Genomic DNA, 21983 nt, shown 5'->3' on the forward strand with positions numbered 1-21983 from the left:
TATTAAGTCTGCCATCTTAAATTGGGCAGGAAGGGGAAGAGCAACTGAAAGTGGACTTTATACGTTTCCTTTCAAACTGCCAAGTCTCCCGGAAATTGAGCAGGGGAGAGGAAGCGGAGGGCCACGGCCACTTGGCCTTTACGGCACTAGCGGAGGGAGATGGAGGCATAGACGAGGAAGGGCAGTTGGGTTTTCTTCCCGCCTTCTGTTTCCACGGGTGTAATTCCTTATTGGCTGAGGAGGAGCGCGCTTCGGTAATGAGGCCTGGCTCGCCTGCCTTCCCTCCGAAAAAAGGGGAGCCTCTTTGCCTGACCTGAGTGGAGCCCAGCTGCTGCGAGCGAGAGGAGAAGCGGCCACGCAGCGATTTAGCCGCTTGGCCTCTCTTTTTCTGCACGAAAACGGGGTGCCCCTCACTGGCTCGCCCGCTGCTAAAGAGGCGCAGCCAGATTTTGGCCCATGTGGCTTTATCGGGAGCCGCGAGGGCGAATTCCCTGCTGAACCGCGGCGAGCCGTTGAACCGCTGAGCCTGGAGGAGAAGCCGGCCATGGATGATTTTTTATCCATTAGTTTGCTCTCGCTCGCTATGCTGATTGGCTGCTATGTGGCCGGCATCATCCCTTTGGCCGTAAACTTTTCCGAGGTAAGGAGGAAGGCTCTGAACACCTGCCGTCCAGGTGTGCAGAAGACTGCCAAGAGTATCGGAGAGGAAGGGCTCTCTAGCCGCGGTCTTAGTTTTCACTTCTGGAGACCGATCTTGAGGTGGGGAGTGTTGTAAAGAACAAATAAATTAACACAATAGGAAACCAAAAAAAAATCCTCGCAAATAAACTTTGGAATAAGCGCCTGGTTTAGGTTAGCGCCAGGGGTGGGCAACCTTGGCTCTTTTATGACTCGTGGACTTCAACTCCCAGAATTCCTGAGCCAGCTTGGCTGGCTCAGGAATTCTGGGAGTTGAAGTCCACGAGTCATAAAAGAGCCAAGGTTGCCTACCCCTGGGTTAGCCCTTTTTAAATACTTGATAACTTGTGTTGCAGAATTAGGACCCGGCATGAAAGATAAAATGGCAGAAAGAAAGAAAAAAATTGTGTCATCTTTTGAGATATTTTGACTACTCAACTAGAGGATTTTCCTCTCCCAATTCTTTCTGCAAAGCCCAGTTTCCTTTTGTGGTGTCGGATATTAATATGTTCAGCAGCTTTAAAGTCAGTTTTTTTGAAATTTGATATACGAAATAATTTTGCTATATGCAAAAAAAAATGTTTTTTTTCCAGATAATTGCCCTATTCTTTTTTCAGTACAGTTAGCTAAAACTTGAAGAAAGAATACTTATTTCACATAGTTGTTTTTCTCTGATCTCTTGTATATGTGCATTTAAAATTGAGTATTAAAAAAATACATGTCCACATTGTGTTTCTCTGCAATATAGTAAAATATTCTACATTTTGGAAGGAATACTTTCCAATATATTTTAAAAGACTCAGCAAGCCAAAGGCAGCTCTATATATTATTGTACTCAAATTATACACATGATGCCAAAACATCCGGGTGGTGTTATAAAAAAATATTCTGATTATACAAAAATGTCTGCAAAAGTGCAGCTTATTTTAATGACAGCCAAATGTAATTTCATTTACTGCACAATTCAAAAGTAAACTTCAAATCCAGTGAAGCATATGGAACTGACACTGAAGTAAAGTTTAATAAGCAGAAAGTACATAATATGTCTAAAAATAACAAAGCAGAATGCCAGGTTAAAATAGCTTGAAGAAATTTTAGCTATGTTATTTTTTCATCCTGTACAAATACTTTGTTTACAGAAAAAAGAAACATGTAAACTTACTTGCATTCTTCAAAATTTTGCAAGCTAATTGCCTGGTCATTTGGCTTATTACCTATATTTAATACTTGTGGGTGATCATCAGGTCATCCTGCTTAGAAAAAATAGGTTCTTTATTTTCCAAACTATGTGAGAAAATAATTTTCTAAACTGAAATTTTTGTAAGGATTTGAAAATGTTTGTGAAAATCTCAGAATGGTTTAAATCAAAGAAACTTTAAATAACTAAACAGATATAAAATAAAATAATAATTTAAATCTGGTTTTTTTTTACTGCCAATTCCTATGGTTTCACACTGAGATAGAAAATCTCTTTCCAGTTCTTTGAGTAGCATGCATTTTCAGAGTTAATGAATCATATATTTCTTCATTAATCTTATTTCTATGTTGCCAGAATCAAGAGACTCAGCATACTGTGAGCAGCTTTCAATTTTTGTAAAGGAAGATTAGTGCTGGGTTATATATGTAAAATAAAAAAATAATGTGAACAGCTCACTGTGAAAGCATCAAATGCATGTTGTCAAGTAGATTTGTATTATCTAATTTCCTTAATAAAATACAACAGCATCAGGTGTCTTGAACAAAGCATTCCAAAAGCATTTGTAGATTGTGTATATTATAATTAATAGTCTCTATATTTATTGTAAACCATAAAATCTGGTTTTTATTACTTTTAATAATGGCTGCTTCATCTTTAAAGGCTAGGATTATGTGGCTTTCATATGATCAAATGTTTTGTTTTAGATTATTTTTTAAAAAATATGAGACCTCCTGTCTTTTCTAACAGACAATTCATTGTCATTAATCTAACAGGTGCTTATACTGTATAGGCTAAAATGTATGTTTTATGCATGTGCATTCCAGAAATCTCTTGAGTGATTATTTGCTCTTTTGAAATTTGTCATCTTCCTGGAATAAGAATTAAACAGGTTATGTAAATATCAATGTAAAACAGTCCTCAGTTCAGATAATGTACTCAGAAACAATAAATTACTGCATTTGTATATCTCTTTTATTTGTGTAAGTATACTTTCTATACTTTGTATTCAGGATGAGGATAATGAAAAGAGACCTAATTTTTTTTGTCTGTGTTGGAATGGAAAGAGACAGGAAAAACAATACAGTATGGTTCAAAGGTCTGATAGCAAAGAGGTCTATGACCTTTTCCAGTTCCAAGCTAGAGAAATAGCTGGGTTAGAGCACCTCAGTTATTCACCACTAAAGTAAGCACTGGAGATGAAGGATGTGACTGTTTTCTCCATATATATTTCACACACATATATCAACACTCACATACATACAGTATTTATTTTCACATTTCCTTTAATTATTTTAACTTTTATTTTCAGGAAAGATTAAAACTGGTTACAGTTCTTGGTGCCGGGCTCCTTTGTGGAACTGCCTTGGCTGTCATTGTGCCTGAAGGAGTACATGCACTTTATGAAGATCTTTTGGAGGGTAAGAAAACGACTCTTATTCTGGTATAAGGAATTTTGAAATAAAACAGACCTTGATTGTAACATAGGCATTTTGGTAGTACAGTCCAGTTTTCTACAGAATCTCAATACTTTTTAAAAAATAAATGATACATTTTCCTGCCCATATATCTTAAGAGAAGACCAACATAAAATGACATACTCCATGGTTATCATTCTTGGGCAACTATATATGATTTATCAGTTTCAGTTTCAATATTTTAACAAATGCTTAAATTGTCTCAAGTTGTCTTAAGTGTGTGATGGCTTACATCAGGGGTCCCCAACCCCTGGTCCGTGGGCCGGCACCAGTCCATGGCATGCCAGAAACCAGGCCATGCAAACAAATGAAGCCCCATCTGTGATATGCAGGCAGCACTCGAAACCACACAGCCTCTGGTCTACGGAAAACCTTTCTCAATGAAACCGATCCCTGATGCCCAAAAGGCTGGGGACTGCTGGCTTACATGGTTAGGACACTGGGTTGGAGGTTAGCAAGCCTACCTTCAAGACCTGAGAGCTGCTGCAGGGTTGGGGTCAACTCCCCTCATTTGCTCCAGCTCCTTAATGGGATATGAAAGGAGCCCCCCCCCAGGTATCCCCCCAAGCAATGGTGCTGTTACCAGCTAATCCTTTCAACCCAGAAGCTCCTTAAACGTGACAGGACAGGAATACAGCAAATGGCCAGGCCTTATGTATACTAAAAGTGAAGCCTTTAATAGTTCATTGCCTCTTTGAAATCTTTTTCATGTTAATGAGGGAGGGAAAAAACAGAGTGCTGATAGGCATTAAGAAAGTAAATATAGGTTTGGTGGAAGTCAGATAAGCAGGGCATTAGAGTTTCTCAGTGGAGGATAGCAGATTATTTTAGCCACAGAAACACTTATCTAGGCTTATTATGATAGCCCCAACTCTCATGGCCTTCTGTAAGCAGGTGAGAATCATGGCTTTCCTAGAGGACTTTGGGGTTTAACTGTATTAGCAATAACATTTCTTTCAGTTTTACATTGTTTTCGGTTGTATTTTTGTTACTGTTTTAGTCATTCAATTTTGTATGTTTTTAATAAGCGTATTTTCTAAGCCAGGGGTGCCCAACCCCCGGTCCGTGAACCGGTACTGGGTTGTGGCATGCCAGCAACCGGTCCACACAAACAAGCAAAACCCCATCCACGGGATGCAGGCAGCACATGAAAACCACACACCCTCCAGTCCGCGGAAAAACCTCTCTCCATGTAACCAGTCCCTGGTGCCCAAAAGATTGGGGACCTCTGTTCTAAGCTATCTAGAGTCCATCTAATATTAGGTGTTCAGATAAATATAATTAAGAAATAAATACTGCTTGGATTTTTAAAAACAAAAAATGAGTAAAAACAGAAAATTTCTGGTGCTTATAATGCTTTCTTTTATAAAATAGTTAAAAGGATTTATCAAACCATCCCAAATTATTTTCCTTACTCCTCCCTTCCCCCTTGCCTTCCATAAAACTCCAGGGTTACTGTCTTTTTTTGGGGGGGGAGAGGGGGGCTGCCTTTGATTCAGTTTTTGACTCCTGGAAACTCTCTACTTTCTGAAGTGGTTTCCCATTGCCTGCTTCTTAGGGCTGAGAAAAAAGAACTGCCCAAGGTCACCTAGGTGGTTTTTGTGCCTAAGGCAGGACTAAAATTCAAGGTCTTCTGGTTTCTAGATTCATGCCTTAACTACTCCACCAAATTGACTCTCATTACTGACTATTATTCCCTGTTAATAACTTCAGTTCAAAACCCTTGTTCAAGCATTACATGACTGTTAAGCAATGTTTGCTAATTTGGAGGATGAGGCAAAGGTTATTTCTTTAAACCTATTATTTGATAGCATGCCTTGAAGCATTTTTAGCCTGCTGAACTACATCTTTTCTTCAAATAATTTTATTAAGATTTACAAATTGAAAGGATAAAAACTAATAAAAATTATAACAAATACCAAAAAGAAAATAAGAGTAGAAAAAAAGAAGAGTGAACTATACCCTCATCCTTAACAGGTAGTTTCAGATATTTGACAATTCAGTGAAGGGGAGGCAATAGTAACTGAGAAAAGGATAATATTTTGCATCATTTTAGTTTGCTGATATTTGTCTCTCTCTCTGCAGAAATTAATAATCCTGGCAACCATAAGCCATAACTGTGATTTCTTCTCAAAAGTACTGTGTAATTGCAAGGGGAGGGATCAGGTCTGCATTCCATTTTAATAGAATGTGGATAGATAGAATGCATCTCAATTCAAGAGAGACAAACATCCAAATAGCAATCAGAGTACTGCAGCCTATCAAATGTTAATTCTTTTCCCCTTCTTCATGGTTATCTCTCTTATTGGTTATCTCTCTTATTCTGCTAACCCCTGCATCAGATGGACTGCTGGAAAGAGCTGCATTTTTCTGGAGGATAATAATTTGGGGCGATCCAAAGCACCAGATACAGTAGCCATCCTAATGGTTACTTCTAAAGGGATGGAGAAAACACAAATACACAATTAAGAGTTTCTTTCCTACCCTTGAAAAGAGTTCAGTGGATTAGTAGGATTAGGTTTCTCAATTCATGGTCCAGTCACAATGAAAAAGAAAATATGAGCAAATGCTACATTTGAGATTTGCATAATTTAATAGGCCTGCAGATTTTACTGTTTACTCCATACTTTATATTGGAACATTTAGTTCCAATATATGTTACTTATATGGAAGGGTGTAGGTCTATACATATGTTGTATGTAATATGTTTTAAATGTGTTATGTATGTGTACACTTTGAGAGCAAGCAACTAAATTTCATTTTTAATGTGTGCCGTTGTGGCCACAGGAAAAAAATGACAATAAAGATTATCTAATCTAATTTCTCTCAGTTTTGAATGATGTTACGCATTTTAATATCATTTTAAATTTGAAGTTTAATAGAAGCATTCTGGTTGGTATATTTGAAGATCGAATATGATTGAGAATAGATTGTCAGGCTCACTGGAGCAGTCATGCAAAATGGCCGTGCCTAGTGGCGGATGTATAATGTGATAATCTAAGGATAGTGGTCATTTCAAAGCATGTTTCTAGTATTCATCATTATTGCAGGAAATTATGTGCTTCTTATCATGTTTCTTATTATTTGGATATCTTTTAAAATCAGACTCTTATTATTCAGTACCATAATTGTTCAGTTATCCACATAGGAAGTACAGTCACATGAAAAAGGAAGTACACCCCATTGGATTGTTCCATTTTTTTCAACATATTTCAGTATATAGATATTTGATCTTCATTTTAACAATATTGATAATATAACAAATATTCACCATTTACATTTGTGGTCCATTGTACAATTTAAATAAATACAAATGCAAATTTTGCACATGGAAAAAGTACACTGATGTGAAGTTTTTCTTTCTTTTTTTATCATACATGGACATACCAATATTTTCTTTTCATTCAAACAGTATATTTTAATTATTTATTTGTCAAATTTTGAAATTAGCCATCTCCTTCACAGAGGGACTCCGGACAATGTACAAATAAAATATTAAAGCATTAAAAACAATATGTAAAATGTAAAATGAGGCAAAGATTATTAAAAATCAATGTTAAAAGCTAAAAGGAGGGGGAGGGCTTTCAGGGCACTAAGTTGCCTCATAGCTGTATGCTTCTCTGTGAGCTTAAAGCAAGCCATGTTATCACACCTTTCCAAAAGGCCAGGAGAGTGGAGGCATGCTTCATCTCTGGGGACATAAAGAGAAGTGATCTAACAAAAAGCTATAAAAATTGATTTTGGAATCATTTAGTTAACAAAAAATTAACAGATATGCCATTTCGTTCTGTAGAAAAAGTAAGCACACTCTTGACTCAAATACTACTCCCCCCCCCCATTGTTTATGTATGTTAAACCCTAGGATATGGCTGCAGTATTATTATTTATCCCCTTTATTGTTTTTACTTCCCTCTTTTATTGTCTGTAAACTTTATTATTATTATTATTATATTCTGTTGTTTTGCAAGTACACTGAGTGCTTCTATATTGTAGACAAGTTCCTTGAGTGTCTAACCACACTTGACCAAATAAAGTATAACTATAGTCTAATATCTGGTATTGTTCCCTTTGGCAGAAACAATCTCAAATACACATTTCTTATAACTGTCTATCACTTTCTGAGATCAACTGGGAGAAATGTTTCCTACTCCTCCATGCAACATTATTCCAGCTGTGCAATGTCTGAGGAGTTTTTGCATGTTTAGCCCTTTTCAAATCACCTCACAGCATGGCGGGTTTTCTGGAATGTTTAGAGTCATTGTCATGTTGCCAGGTTCACTTTCGGTGGAGCTTCAATCTTCTAACAAATCTTCTCACATTAGCTAAACATCCTCTGGAACAATGAAGAATTCATAGTGGATTCTGTGATGGTGATCACAGATCTCCCCAGGTCTTGAAGCAGCCCCCAAACCATAACATTTTCACCACCATTCTTTACAGTTGGTATAATGTTCATCTGGTGAAATGTTGCCTTTGGTTTTCACCAAGCGTGTCCTGGTACTGTGGCCAAATAATCTGATATTTTTGCCTTGGCTGTCGAGGGCACCTTGTTCTAGAAGTCCTAGTGTTTGTCTCTAGGCATTCATGAATTGATGTGTTCTTTCTGGGCAGCAAAGATTCCCTTCTGGCATACTTCCAGTGTATATTTGTGCAGCTTTCTAGTGGTAGACTCATGCCCTTTAACATCAGTAGTAGTGAGAAGGACTTGTGGGTTAGATGAAAATAGGGCATTCTTTTTTTTCAGCAACTTGGTTTTCCTCCTGGGCTAAAGTTGCTGGGATGGCCTGGCCTGGGCAAGTTGACAGTTGTTTGAAATCTTCTCCACTTATAGATGATTTTCTGCACAACGGGATGATTGATGTCCAGTGCTTGGCAATCTTTTAAAATCACTTTTTATCACTCATTGATATCTATAAACTTCTTTCTGATCAGAGATCTCTTTCTGGTCAGACATCTCTTTTGATCTAGAGTGATACCACCCACTTCAGCAAAAAAGAGCATATCAAACTGACTCCAATATGACAGGTTCCTCCCAGATCCTCAGTAGTAATGTTCACATTTTGTGCACCTAATTTTAGATAATGAAGGTAGTGATAAATATAGGGATATATTTACATTTTTCACATGCATTTGTTTATTTAAATTACACAATGGGCTACAAAATGTAAATGTTCATGATATATTTATATCCTCTTTATCAATATTATTGAAATGAAGATCAAATATCTCTGTTGGGAAAGGAAAAGATTACAATGGGGTGTACTTTTTCACATGACAGTGGATTGATCTGAACCATGGAGTTTTCTGCCAAAATAGAAAGTGAATACAATAAAAAGAAGTCTTCCATTAGACATTGGAGGTATTTTGCCCAAAATACTTATTCCTAGCCTTTACAAATTCAGATTCCTGTCTGCTTGCTTATGCCTGCAGATATACACTTTTGCTTTCATTCAGTTATTTGATGAAACAGTTATTTATTTGATGTTACATACAGATGTAGTGATACAATGTCATTAACATGACATTGAGGTCATGTTAATTAAACTATGTTTCTGATCAATTTTAAATTTTATTCTAAAAAAATTACAAGATTTGAAAACTAATTAGTCACTTTTAAAATTAAAAATACCCTGAGGCATGTTTTGATTTGACTTTTAATAGGTTAGGAACTGCAATTCTAATTTCAATTGTTCTTTTTGGTTTCCTTTAGCAAAGCACCACCCAGTCAGTGTGAGTGAAAAGGCCATTGAATCTGAGAAAGCAGATGTTCCAGATGTGCATGATCATAACCACAGCCACGACCATTCAAGATTACATGCTTACATTGGTGTTTCTCTTGTTCTTGGCTTTGTCTTTATGCTGCTGGTAGACCAGATTGGCAATTCTCATGTCCACACTGTAGATGGTAAGCCAAATTTTTTCCTAATAGGCAATCAAAGTGAGAACAATTCTCAGAAATATTCAAATAAATGAATATTCATTGTATATGATATAGTCTATATTAAAAAAGGATAGGGGGGTGAATTTTGAAACAAAATTAACATTTTCGCCTTTAAAATTTTGCAGCACAACATTTGGTCAAAAGTTTACATTGTTAATGGTGAAAAAAATAGTATATATGTAGTCCTCACTTAACAACTCTAATTGGAATGGGAATTTCCATCGCTAAGGGATGCAGTTGTTAGGTGAAATATCACATGATTGTACCACTTAGCGATCGCAATTTTAGTAGTTCTGGTTGTGGCTAGGACTGTGTTACCATTAGGCAAGGACATCATCCTTCTCTTGCCCTGCTGCTCTCATCTCCAGTTCAACTCCCCCTATCTGCCTGTTTTTCTCCTCTCCCCCCCCCCATCTCTGCCCTGGGGGCCATCCTGAACTCTGTTGGTCTTGCCCTAGCATGGCAAGGCCTCACGTGGCCATAGCTGTTTTGCAAAAGGCCAGAACAGACACACCTTGTAAGCAACAGGAGGAAGAAGACGACAAAGGTTAAAAGCAGGAGCAATGGACTGCAGGATGGCTGAGGGGAGGGGCAATGGAATAAAGGGTGGTCAAAAGGGCTGTAATGGGAGGGGAGATAGATGGGGGGGAATTGAAACACAATTGTATAGTTATAAATACAGGTGGACTGCCAAATTTTGATCATGTGACCACGGAAGTGCTTTCACAGCTATAACTTCAAAGACCAGCCATTAACTAACATTGTTCAGCACTATTGTAACTTCAAATTGTCACTGGACAAATGGTCATTAAGTGAAGACTACCTGCACAGGAAGGACTTTAAATGGAGATTCTCCATTAACTTTGGGTGGCATTTGTAGAATTTTTTTTTTAAAAAAATGAACAAGTGAACTTTTAGCTTTAGATAAAATTTACTAAACCAGTAAGTAATTATATTTTGAGATTTCGGCTACAAAACAAAGACAGTGGCAGAAAGTATTCATCATATTTTAACCAGAAATACTTGAATGTTGAATACACTGTGCTTGGTTCCATGCAAATACTTGTGAAGACATATTTTCCACCCCAAGCCTCAGTGTTTTGATATAATAAGCATGTCACAGAGAACATCATCCTCATATTCTTTAACCCATAACTAACCTGGAAATCATAGTTACATTCTATTTGGCAGGAACTAGACTTAAATCATTGTTAAACCATGTAAAAGTGATATGGAGCCCATGGTTTTCTGACTATTCCATCCAACAGCTGCATTTCAAAGGTCCAGTGTGATATTTTCACTGCTTATCTGTGGTTACCTGTGAATGTTAATTCGCCTCCATCCTCTTGGCCTTCCAGATGGGCTTAAAACCTGGGTCTCCTGATTGGCCTGGGGTTCTGTTGGGGGCATCCCATATTGCAGGTGGTTTGTATATTAAGAGAAGATTCTATTTCCATCAAATTTTATTTTGCTTCCTTCTTTAGCTATCTCTGTTAATTTTAATTTTAATATTTATCATTTTAGTATTTTAATGTTTTATATTGTCATTTTTAATCTTGTTGTGAGCCGCCTAGAGTCACTTGATGGCAAGGTGGGCATCATATAAACTAAATTAAATTAAATTAATAAATAAATGTTAAACTATCTTTCAAAAGGATTCAAGTTCATGGAATATTCCATTCCCTTAAATGGGAAGAAGGAAGGAAAGATTCAAAGGCACTGAGAAAGAGTTAATAGAGATAGTTTAGTTTAGTGAAAAATTGTTATTATAATCTATTCATGATAATGTCCAGTCACAGCTGCCAGTTCTTTAGCTGGTGTTGACCTTTATATGCATCAAGTTCCTCAGAAGAACCTAGAATGTCGCAATGTATCAGCGTAGTATATGTGCAGATCCAAACTGTGTGGCATTTTGCAATGTCAATGGGCAGATTTTCTAAGTGCTATTCAAATTTTTGGTATGCACTATAATATTATTGTAATTCTTATATTATCCTATATAAAATGCCTAGAATTCAGTCTTCTAGTTTCTAGACCATCCATCACCTTAACTACTTTACTAAAGTGGCTTTTTAACCTATATTAACTTCTAATAAATATTAACTTTTGTAATGTTTCTTCATTTCAGTTTCTGCTCCTGCTCTCTTATTTATATCTCTTTGATAAGATTTCTTAATTATTTCAGACCCAGAAGCAGGAAGGTCAGGCAATTCCAAAATTACTACTACACTAGGACTAGTTGTCCATGCAGCAGGTAGGTTAATTTTGTTGGTTTGTTATGTTTTTCTTAAAAAAATGACACCGATACTGTCAAGTTATGTGAGTTAGTGTTGACATGATCCCAGTAGTTACTGCTGCTAATAATGGAATAGTGCTGTGGACTTTCTTTTTATTCTTCTCCCCAAGTTAATCTACTTTGAGATAAGAGAGGAGACTAAACTGAACTGCAGGGATATGTCCCTGATGATTCTCTACAGCTCAGGGCTATAGTGATTTTTAATAGGAAAATACATATTTGATCCAGTCTATAGGCTTCAAGTTGGAGACATTTCTGGAGATTTTATTCCTAACGTTAGTTTTCTAGAATTATGTTTGGAGACAAATCTTTTAAAGTTTTAAAAAAAGATCTAAACAAATATTTTTGTTTCTGTAAAACCATTAAAACGTAAAGTTAAGAATATGTTGTGGTTTTACATTTTGTGTATATTATAATATGAATTACTGCTTCTGTCTTGCTGCTATACGATACTTAACTATAAGTGCACAGTAAATAAATTTACTACTGCTATGTTATACATTTGTTTCAAATACTATAGCAATATATCTGCATTTTTAGATCCTAATCTCCTGCTCTCAAACATACATTCCCTTTTCAACTTTTAGAATGAATCTTAGACCAAAGCATGAAAGACTGTGACAATAGACTCCCAAGTCCAGGAAAGGGCATTCAGTGAGGGGAAAAAATATTTGATCCCCTGCTGATTTTGTACGTTTGCCCACTGACAAAGATATGATCAGTCTATAATTGTAATGGTAGGTTTATTTTAACAATGAGAGATAGAATAACGACAAAAAGTCCAGAAAAATGCATTTCAAAAAAAGTTATAAATTGATTTGTATTTGAATGAGTGAGATAAGTATTTGATCCCCTATCTATCAGAAGATTTTTGGCTCCCAGGTGTCTTTTCTACAGGAAACGAGCTGAGATTAGGAGCACTCTCTTAAAGGGAGTGCTCCTAATCTCAGCTTGTTACCTGTATAAAAGACACCTGTCCACAGAAGCAATCAATCAATCAGATTCCAGACTCTCCACCATGGCCAAGATCAAAGAGCTGTCCAAGGATGTCAGGGACAAGATTGTAGACCTACAAAAGACTTGAATGGGCTACAAGACTATGGCCAAGTAGCTTGGTGAGAAGGTGACAACAGTTGGTGTGATTATTCGCAAATGGAAGAAACAGAAAATAACTGTCAATCTCCCTCGGTCTGGGGCTCCATGCAAGATCTCACCTTGTGATGTTTCAGTGATCATGAGAACGGTGAGGAATCGGTCCAGAACTACACAGGAGGATCTTGTCAATGATCTCAAGGCAGCTGGGACCATAGTCACCAAGAAAAGAATTGGTAATACACTATGCTGTGAAGGACTGAAATCCTGCAGCACCCGCAAGGTCCCCTTGCTCAAGAAAGCACATGTACAGGCCCGTCTGACATTTGCCAATGAACATCTGAATGATTCAGAGGAGAACTGAGGGAAAGTGTTGTGGTCAGATGAGACCAAAAGTAAGCTCTTTGGCATCAACTCAACTCGCCATGTTTGGAGGAGGAATGCAGCCTATGACCCCAAGAACACCATCCCTACCATCAAATATGGTGGAAACATGCTTTGGGGGTGTTTTTCTGCTAAGGGGAGAGGACAACTTCACTGCATCAAAGGGGCAATGGACAGGGCCATGTACCATCAAATCTTGGGTGAGAACCTCCTTCCCCCAGCCAGGGCATTGAAAATGGGTCATGGATGGGTATTCCATCATGGCAATGACCCAAAATACACGGCCAAGGCAACAAAGAAGTAGCTCAAGAAGAAGCACATTAAGGTCCTGGAGTGGCCTAGCCAGTCTCCAGACCTTAATCCCATGGAAAATCTGTGGAGGGAGCTGAAGGTTCAAGCTGCCAAACGTCAGCCTCAAAACCTTAATGACTTGGAGAGGAGTGGGACAAAGTCCCTCCTGAGATGTGTGCAAACCTGGTAGCCAATTACAAGAAACGTCTGACCTCTGTGATTGCCAACAAGGGTTTTGCCACCAAGTACTAAGTCATGTTTTGCGAAGGGGTCAAATACCTATTTCACTCATTAAAATGCAAATCAATTTATAACTTTTTTGAAATGTGTTTTTCTCGATTTTTTGGTTATTATTCTGTCTCTCACTGTTAAAATAAACCTACCATTACAATTATAGATTGATCATTTCTTTGTCAGTGGGCAAACGTACAAAATCAGCACTGTAGTTGGTGCACCAGGTGAATAGATGCAAGGGTCTTCCTGATCATAGCTGGTTCCTACTCACTGAGTAGAAACTGAATCCAGGAGGACCTCCAAATTATGGACCACCCCTGAATGTGGAAATACAACTCAATTAAATCACTGGGACCAAAAGAACCAAAAATATAGCAACAAAACATATGTTTTAAAACTATGTTGCAAAGAGCTAAACAAAACTGTTGGCTCTGTTACCATTCCTGATTGAAAACTGATGCCAAGGATCTACTCTGAAACATAAATATTAAAACCATCATCAGGAACGGGAGAGCAGGTTAAGATAAGAGAATCAGGTGACAGACTTACTCTTGTATAATTTAGCTCCAATAACTTTGATCAGTGGATGGATTCATGGTTGTGTGGCTTTTTTCCCCCTTCCTCCCTCATTAAGCTGATGGTGTTGCCTTGGGTGCAGCTGCTTCTACATCTCAGACTAGTGTCCAGCTAATAGTATTTGTTGCAATTATGCTGCATAAGGTAAGCTTTGAGTAAGAAACTTTTCCATGCTTCTTCCATCGGTGAATGAGGAATTATAGACTTCAGTGAAGTGCAAAAGTTCTTTTTAAAAAAAAGTATCCATGCATTTTTAAAATCATTTATGTTTGCTTTTGTAATTAGGATGGCATCTAGGAGTAGAAGTATGCAGTTACGTACTGTGTATGTGGGAGGTTTGTGCTAGCCTAGTAATGACATGTAGTAAGCAGCAGTACTTCTTACTGCTGAATTGAATGTACTTAGAAGACACTTTACGTACAATTAATTTTCATTAGAATCACATAGATCTTGTGTAGGAAATGGCAGCTAATTCTGAATGATTATTGGGCCTGAAGCTATACTAATTTCATCTTTTGGATTTTTTTGTTATAGTAACAGGGCCAAGCAATCCCTTAGATTTTTGAGAATTACATTCTAGTTCAGCGGTTCTCAACCTATGGGTCGCGACCCCATTTGGGGTCGATTGACCATTTCACGGGGGTCGTCAAGCAAGGCTGTCCGCCATTTTTTGTCCATTTTTTTCCCCTTTTCCGGCGGGTGCCTTACCTCCCTTGGGCTGGGCCAGCTGGTGGTTGGCCTGCTCTGTCTCTGCCGCTTGCTAGCTACGCCTCGGCCGGCGCAGGGGGCGGAACCACGCATGCGCGGCGCTCCCGGGCAGGGAAAGTCCTCGACTTACGTCCGGTTGGGTAGTCCTCGACTTACGACTGGTTTAGTCCTCGACTTACAACCGGTTTAGTCCTCGACTTACGACCGGTTTGGTCCTCGACTTACGACCAGGTGGGGGGTCGCGGCATTAAAAAGGTTGAGAACCACTGTTCTAGTTTGACTAAATGGCTGCCATGGAGATTGTATTTTCACAATATGGCATGGATGTAGTCACAAAATTACCTGAAGGCAAACTAGTAAGGTTGCTGTCCACCAGCCTCTTCAGCTCTCTAGGATGCTTTTATCGTAACAATCTGTATGTGTATCATTAATTTTTAATACTAATGTTAAAATAAGGATTTTAGTATTAGGGTTTTTTTTACTAAAAGTATTTGTAAATGTATTAACTTCTTTCAATTGTATGGCATATAGTGTTTTTTTTTTTACTAAAAAGTATTTGTAAATGTATTAACTTTTTTCAATTATATGACATATAGTGTTATAAAGAACAGGAAAACATGTATTTTTATTATAGTTGAAGTGTGCTATTTTCCTCATTAGATATAGTGATTTACTATCTCATATTAAGGAAGGGCTTAATACTAATGATACAGTATACTCCACCAACAGAAAACTTAAGGAAGGGCTCAGTAATGTACTACTGGCATTTGATCTCACTAAACATTCCATTTTGCAAATGAAGGCAGTACAACTCGTTTTATTATTATTTACTTGAGCATTAAATATTTTATTGCTTTTATGTTGTAGGCACCTGCTGCTTTTGGGCTTGTCTCGTTTCTTATGCATGCTGGTCTTGAACGGAATCGAATCAGGAAGCACTTGCTGGTTTTTGCATTAGCAGCACCTGTTTTGTCAATGGTGACTTATTTGGGATTAAGCAAGGTAAAACAGCCGTGGAATATGAAACGTTTTAAATAATCAGATTAATCATGTTTACCAGTCAGTTGTGCATCAGTATGTTAGTTGGGGAATCAATTTTGCAGACTCTTAAATATTTGGTATTTTGTTTCATAGAGCATTTTTGCTGGATTATGAATTGTTCTTTGAGTGAAAGTAGTGCATATAAAATGCAGATAATTGGTCTTGTGTTGACCTTTTTTTTTTAACTAACACCAAATTATGGATTTTATGTAAATCATCAGCCCCCATCTAGTTTTTTTGCACTGACAAAAATTTGCTGAGTAAATTTTCCACTGGCGGTAGAGGATGTTAGATCTCCAGAACATTAGGGGGTTTTTTGAGATAAGGTATAATGCATTCTAAAGATGTTTTTGAAATTCCAGTAGAGCAGCAATTGAAGTACAATTTAAAGAAGGATGAGCTTTAATATTTTATTTGCCTTTTTTTTTTTACAGAGCAGTAAAGAGGCACTTTCAGAAGTCAATGCCACTGGAGTTGCCATGTTGTTCTCTGCTGGGACTTTCCTATATGTTGCCACAGTTCATGTTCTTCCCGAAGTGGGTGGAGTGGGACATAGCCATAAACCTGACTCTGCTGGAAGCAAGGGACTCAGTCGCCTGGAGGTGGCTGCACTGGTTCTGGGTTGTTTGATTCCTCTGATTTTATCTATTGGACACCAACATTAAAACTTGGAAGACCAGCATTTTTCCCTTCAATCTGATATAAGCAGCAGTCAGTTGCTTTTTTATTGCTGTCTCTCTTACCCTGTTGACTACCCCATGTATGATAAGGAGTTGGAGAGGATCATCGTTTTAACAAGAAAACTGTGGGAAAACTCAATAGAAGAGAGAGATAGTACTCTTTGATGGCTAGTTATAAATCCTGCATAATTTCTTTTTTTTCTGAAGATATTTTCATTATGACTTCCTACCTATTCTCAGGGAAGCTGGAACTTGGATATTATCTGGGAAGATCCTTGCAATTCATCATGAAATCATAATCCAAGTATTCTGTATATCAGCATTCAGAGCTGATCTCTTGACATTATGATGCTACCTTCTAATATGCGGGAAGAGTGTTCACATCTTCCAAATGTCCATGCATTAATAATGGCATGGGCTGACTTAGAAGGAATCATCTGGTGAACAAATATTTGTGAGGATGAAGTTGTAGGCAAAATTTGTATTAGATAAAGAAGTTTGATAGGATTCTTGCATTGACTTATTATGGAAGCACATTTGTTCCTTGATTTTAACAGGCTATACAGTACAGAAGAGAGCCACATTCAGCAAGAGGTTAGATTGTTCTGAACTCTAAGAAATAGGTGTTTATTGAAATGAATGCTAGTTTATTTACAAAAATGTTTCTTTTCAAGTAGAATAAGGTAAGCCCTGTTCATCAGGCATCAACCTCAAAAGCTGAAACTTTAATACTTTCTGATATTACTACCAAAAATCATTCCAGGTTGTGAGCTTGTTTTGAATTAAATGTCTGAAGTCTGTTAAAACTGAGTATCAGCACACCTCTAGAACACGAATTCTACACATCATAGTGGTTCAAAAAAGTATCTGTAATTATCCAGAAAAAGAAAACCCTGTCAAAGCCATTGGTTTAAAAAAAAATTAAATGGTTAAAATATATGTTGGTTACTAGTGCACAGTTTTATATATGCTTTAATTTTTCAATCACATTGTCAAAAGTCTTTCACTAATAGTTAAAAATTTATTTATAAACAAGATAGTGTTTGAGTGAAATGTTTTTTTACTGGACTGATTATTCCATGAGATAAATCTGATCCTTTCTTCAGTAACATTTTACAGTCCAGTAATTAATGAAACTTGTTTTCCATGCCTGCCTTGCTCACATCTTATATTTCCTGGACAGTGGATGTTAAGATTGTTCAGAATGGCTATGTTTTAATTGGCAGTTCCTACTTATTGAATGAATATTGGTTGAGCATCAGTAGGCAATATCAGTTTTTCATTAAAAAAAAATCTTGCCTTTTATGGGAGGGCATAATGTTAGAACCAGAAAGGAATTAACATTAAATAATATAAACATGACTGTTTCTAAAGGTTTTTTTTTAAAAGCTAATACTCAACAGACCTATTGACTGCTATTCTTTCCAATATATGTTTATCAGCTGCATACATTTATATCAATAACTTAAATCACTCATCTGTGCTGCTGTGGATCGAGCATCATAAAATGGTGCATCACAAATGGATCTGCCAGTTGTGCTTGATCTGCAAGAAAGCATTTCAAAGATTACAGTTTTAGAGTTCTCTTCTACGCTAGAAGAGAAAATAGAAACACATTTGTTAAAACATGGGACAAAAACCCCAGATATACTATTTGATATATAAATTGAGCTGGTTAATGTGCCTGTCACATTTGTATGGTTGAAAATAAAGTCATAAAATGCCAAATTACCATTGCTGGGAAAATGACAAGAATGTCTATTCTTCCAACTAGCAAGTTGGGAAATAAGGACAAAATGACAAGTCGCCAAACTTGATTGAAATGTCATTAATATAGAAATATTTGGAAGAAGAATTAAGATTCAGGGATATAGTTTTGAGTTTAAATCACACATTTAAAAAAAAATTATTTGATTGTTGTATGTAATTGAGAGAGAAGGCCAGACTTTAAGTGCTTACTGTTATTTGCAAAACTTAGTTGGAAGCTACCTAAACTGAATCAAATTTGTGAAAGCAAGTCTGTTAATTCTTTTTTTCCTACTTCACTAACCTGGGCTCGGTATCTAGAACTAAATTATTATTTGTAAGGCAATGAATAGGGCTTAATGTGTGATGATTATTACACAATAAACATCATAAGGCAGTGTAGGAAAAATGCTTATGGGGCTGATTTGCTCCTGTATGGGAACAAAGGTGCCTGGAATACTTTGTCAGTATTTAATTGCTAACTGCTTTTGTAGCAGTGAGCTACGAGAAGGGAATTTCTAGATAATAAAAGAAATCTTGTAGCAGAATTCCAGAAATTTGATCTCTTATAATACTGAGAAGCTCAGTTTTGAGAAATTTGGATTTGAGCATATGAATTTTGACTTTGCCCAGATTTAAAAAATCAATGCAAAATCATTGTTTTTTGTAGTCTAATTCTACTCTTCTTGACTCTTATTACTAATCACATCCAATTTGTATTCTGAACTTCCCAATAAACCTGAAAGCCATGGATTGCTAAAATAGAGATGCATCATTAATACATTCTCACAAATTCCAACACTTCCACAAGTCACATCAGCTGTGGACTGAGTTGAAAGTGGAAATGTCTGTGTGCAACATTACATTCAGTCACCGAATTACCATTATTCATAAAACAATCTTGCCTATGCTGGAGAAACCTAAGTTTGCAATATTTGACAGATATGTCAAGGAAATGCAGTATCTTCATTTGAAAGGAAATGTCTTGGAATTTCTGAAATTCCAAGTGGAAAGGGGAAGCTCAAAAGTGATTTTCCTATATCCTAAGTGAAAATAATTTTTAATATCCAGCTGTACCAGAATGGGAAAACTTGAACAATAAATTGTGCTGCTGTGTTGTTTATGATGAATCATAGGTAACTTGGAAAATGGGAAGCCCTTGCAGCAGCATTTGAAGGAGATTATTCATTTCAAAAAGATACGAACTTTTACATGTTTCTGTTATGTCCCTATCCAGCTATGATTTCATGGGTAGTGTTCCCTGGTCATAGCTGTATACCTGATTACGTGTACTAAAGTGTAATTTTAATGTCTTTTCTAAATCATTTGTACACATGAGATCATTCCATGGATGGCTGCCTTATTTTTAATTTTTTCACTTTAATTGTGAACTGTTTAAATATGTTTTTATTACATTAAAAATTATTTGCTGCATTGTTGAAATAATTTGTCTCATTTTTAATGGTGACAAAGAAGCAAGAATTTGTAGAGTCTTCAAGGGGAAATGGTTTATAGTTTGCTTTATCTCATTTTTATCTCATTTATTCACTTCTAGAAACAGATAAAGCAATTTTAGAAGAACCCAGTGAAAAGCATAATAAATCAGCATACTTTGTCTCCCATTCAAATGTAACATACCAAAGTATTAAATGTTCTTACCTAAACATGTTTTTTTTGTTATTTTTAAAAACCTGTTGGTGATTTACACACCCTTGAAGACCATTGGAAACTTCAATTGGACCATAATGCACCAGCCCAGTTAATTATGGATATTTATTATGCTGGCATGATAACTCCCTTCTGTAAGCTACAGATTAGGTGCAATTCAAAATGCTGATGATATCCTACCTGACATAGGACTGGGTTGCCTGTTGGACCATCCCATACATTCTGAAGGAGAAGGCAACCTCTGGGTCCTTTCATTGAAATCGTGATGTTATGAGCCCAGGAGATGTGGCTTTTCAGTGATGTCCCCTGCCCTTTGGAATGATCTTTTCTTAGACATAAGATTGGCCCCAACTTTACATGCCTTTAGGCGGGAAGAGCAGTTAAGACCTGGTTTTTTCTCCCAGCTCTGGGATCAGGTTGAATTGAATCCATGATGGTAAGAGAAGGTTTTCAGTTTTCTTTGACCTGTCATTGTTTAATTCATTGTATTAATTATGGGATTTTTGTCCACCACCCAGAGTCACCTGGTTTGATTTCGGCAGTCGTGTAAATGCATAAATGACCACAAATGTACCACACTCTGTTAGCTCCAGACATTTCTAAGGAAAATCCTTACATATTTTTTTTTTTTTAATCCAAATTTAAGCTTGTTTAAATGGAGCTGGAACATCTTGGAAAGTTACTCGGGTACCTGCCGGCTGGATAGAAAAAGACTGATCAGAAATTATTTTTAATGTATTTTCTATAACAAAAGCTCAAATTTTCGACAGAATCCTCTATATAGAATATGCTATCCAGTCTTTTATATGAAAATGTCTATTCCACTGCCAGGTTTTGGCATCTCTGTAAAAAAACAAAACAAATTGCAGATAGGTATAGAGCAGTGTTTCTCAACCTTGACAATTTTAAGGCATGTGGACTTCAACTCCCAGAATTCCACAGCCAGCAAAGCTGGCTGTGGAATTCTGGGAGTTGAAGTCCACATGCCTTAAAATTGTCAAGGTTGAGAAACACTGGTATAGAGGTTGGAGAGATAGGCTTGTAAAACAAAATGTGCAAAAGTGACCAGGTGGTTTTGTCCATCTCTAATTGGCCTTTCCAAGTACAGACCATAAGCAATTGTGTACAATGCTTTCCCCTCCGCCCCCCCCCCCACCATCTGTGCCCTAAAATATTGGGCTTCCATGATTTTGGCGATCGACTATTACGGGAATTGGAGAGGAAGATAACAGGAAATTACACAATTGAAGCAAACAGGTGTAGACAGAAGACCAGAGATTTCTTCTAGTGCAGTGGTTCTCAACCTTTTTAATGCCACGACCCCAACCGGTCATAAGTCGAGGACTAAACCGGTCGTAAGTCGAGCACTAAACCAGTCGTAAGTCGAGGACTAAACCGGTTGTAAGTCGAGGACTACCCAACCGGTCGTAAGTCGAGGACTTTCCCTTCCCGGGAGCGCCGCACATGCGTGGTTCCGCCCCCTGCGCCGGCCGAGGTCTAGCTGGCAAGCGGCAGAGACGGAGCAGGCCAACCACCAGCTGGCCCAGCTCAAGGGAGGTAAGGCACCTGCCGGAAAGGGGGAAAAAAATGGCAGACAGCCTTGCTTGGCGACCCCCGTGAAATGGTCGATCGACCCCAAATGGGGTCCCGACCCATAGGTTGAGAACCGCTGTTCTAGTGACTGATCCAGTCTATTTGGAGCTATTAGAAAATTTACGGTAGGATAGCAGGAATGGTCTGACAATACAGTAACTGCCTATGACTATCAGCTACCTATGATTATCAGACCAATAGTAGAAAGTAATTAATTCATTGACAACAAAAATGATTACAATTGCACACTTTGGGGCCATTTGGGATCTAATTGCCCATCTGCTTTTGGATTGCTTTTTTCTGCTAAATAGGCTAGCCTGGTAATGATAATGAAGGGGTTCATACTATAATGAATTTTGGAGAAATAGTTTGCTATTTTATA

At 37.4% G+C, this 21983-nt stretch overlaps 1 protein-coding gene across 1 annotated transcript; it reads left to right on the forward strand.

Moving 5' to 3' along the window:
* Positions 1–82: 82 nt before the first annotated feature.
* On the forward strand, positions 83–19986 carry SLC39A9 (solute carrier family 39 member 9). Its single transcript, XM_015820021.1, has 7 exons — positions 83–640; positions 3186–3294; positions 9062–9256; positions 11478–11546; positions 14224–14309; positions 15741–15875; positions 16349–19986. The coding sequence occupies exons 1-7, from the start codon at positions 545–547 to the stop codon at positions 16577–16579; spliced, it is 921 nt and encodes a 306-aa protein (XP_015675507.1). The 5' UTR covers positions 83–544; the 3' UTR covers positions 16580–19986.
* Positions 19987–21983: the final 1997 nt, after the last annotated feature.

The sequence above is a fragment of the Protobothrops mucrosquamatus genome, unplaced genomic scaffold (genome assembly GCF_001527695.2).
Source record: "Protobothrops mucrosquamatus isolate PMUCROS unplaced genomic scaffold, P.Mucros_1.0 scaffold1044, whole genome shotgun sequence".
NCBI lineage: Eukaryota > Metazoa > Chordata > Lepidosauria > Squamata > Viperidae > Protobothrops > Protobothrops mucrosquamatus.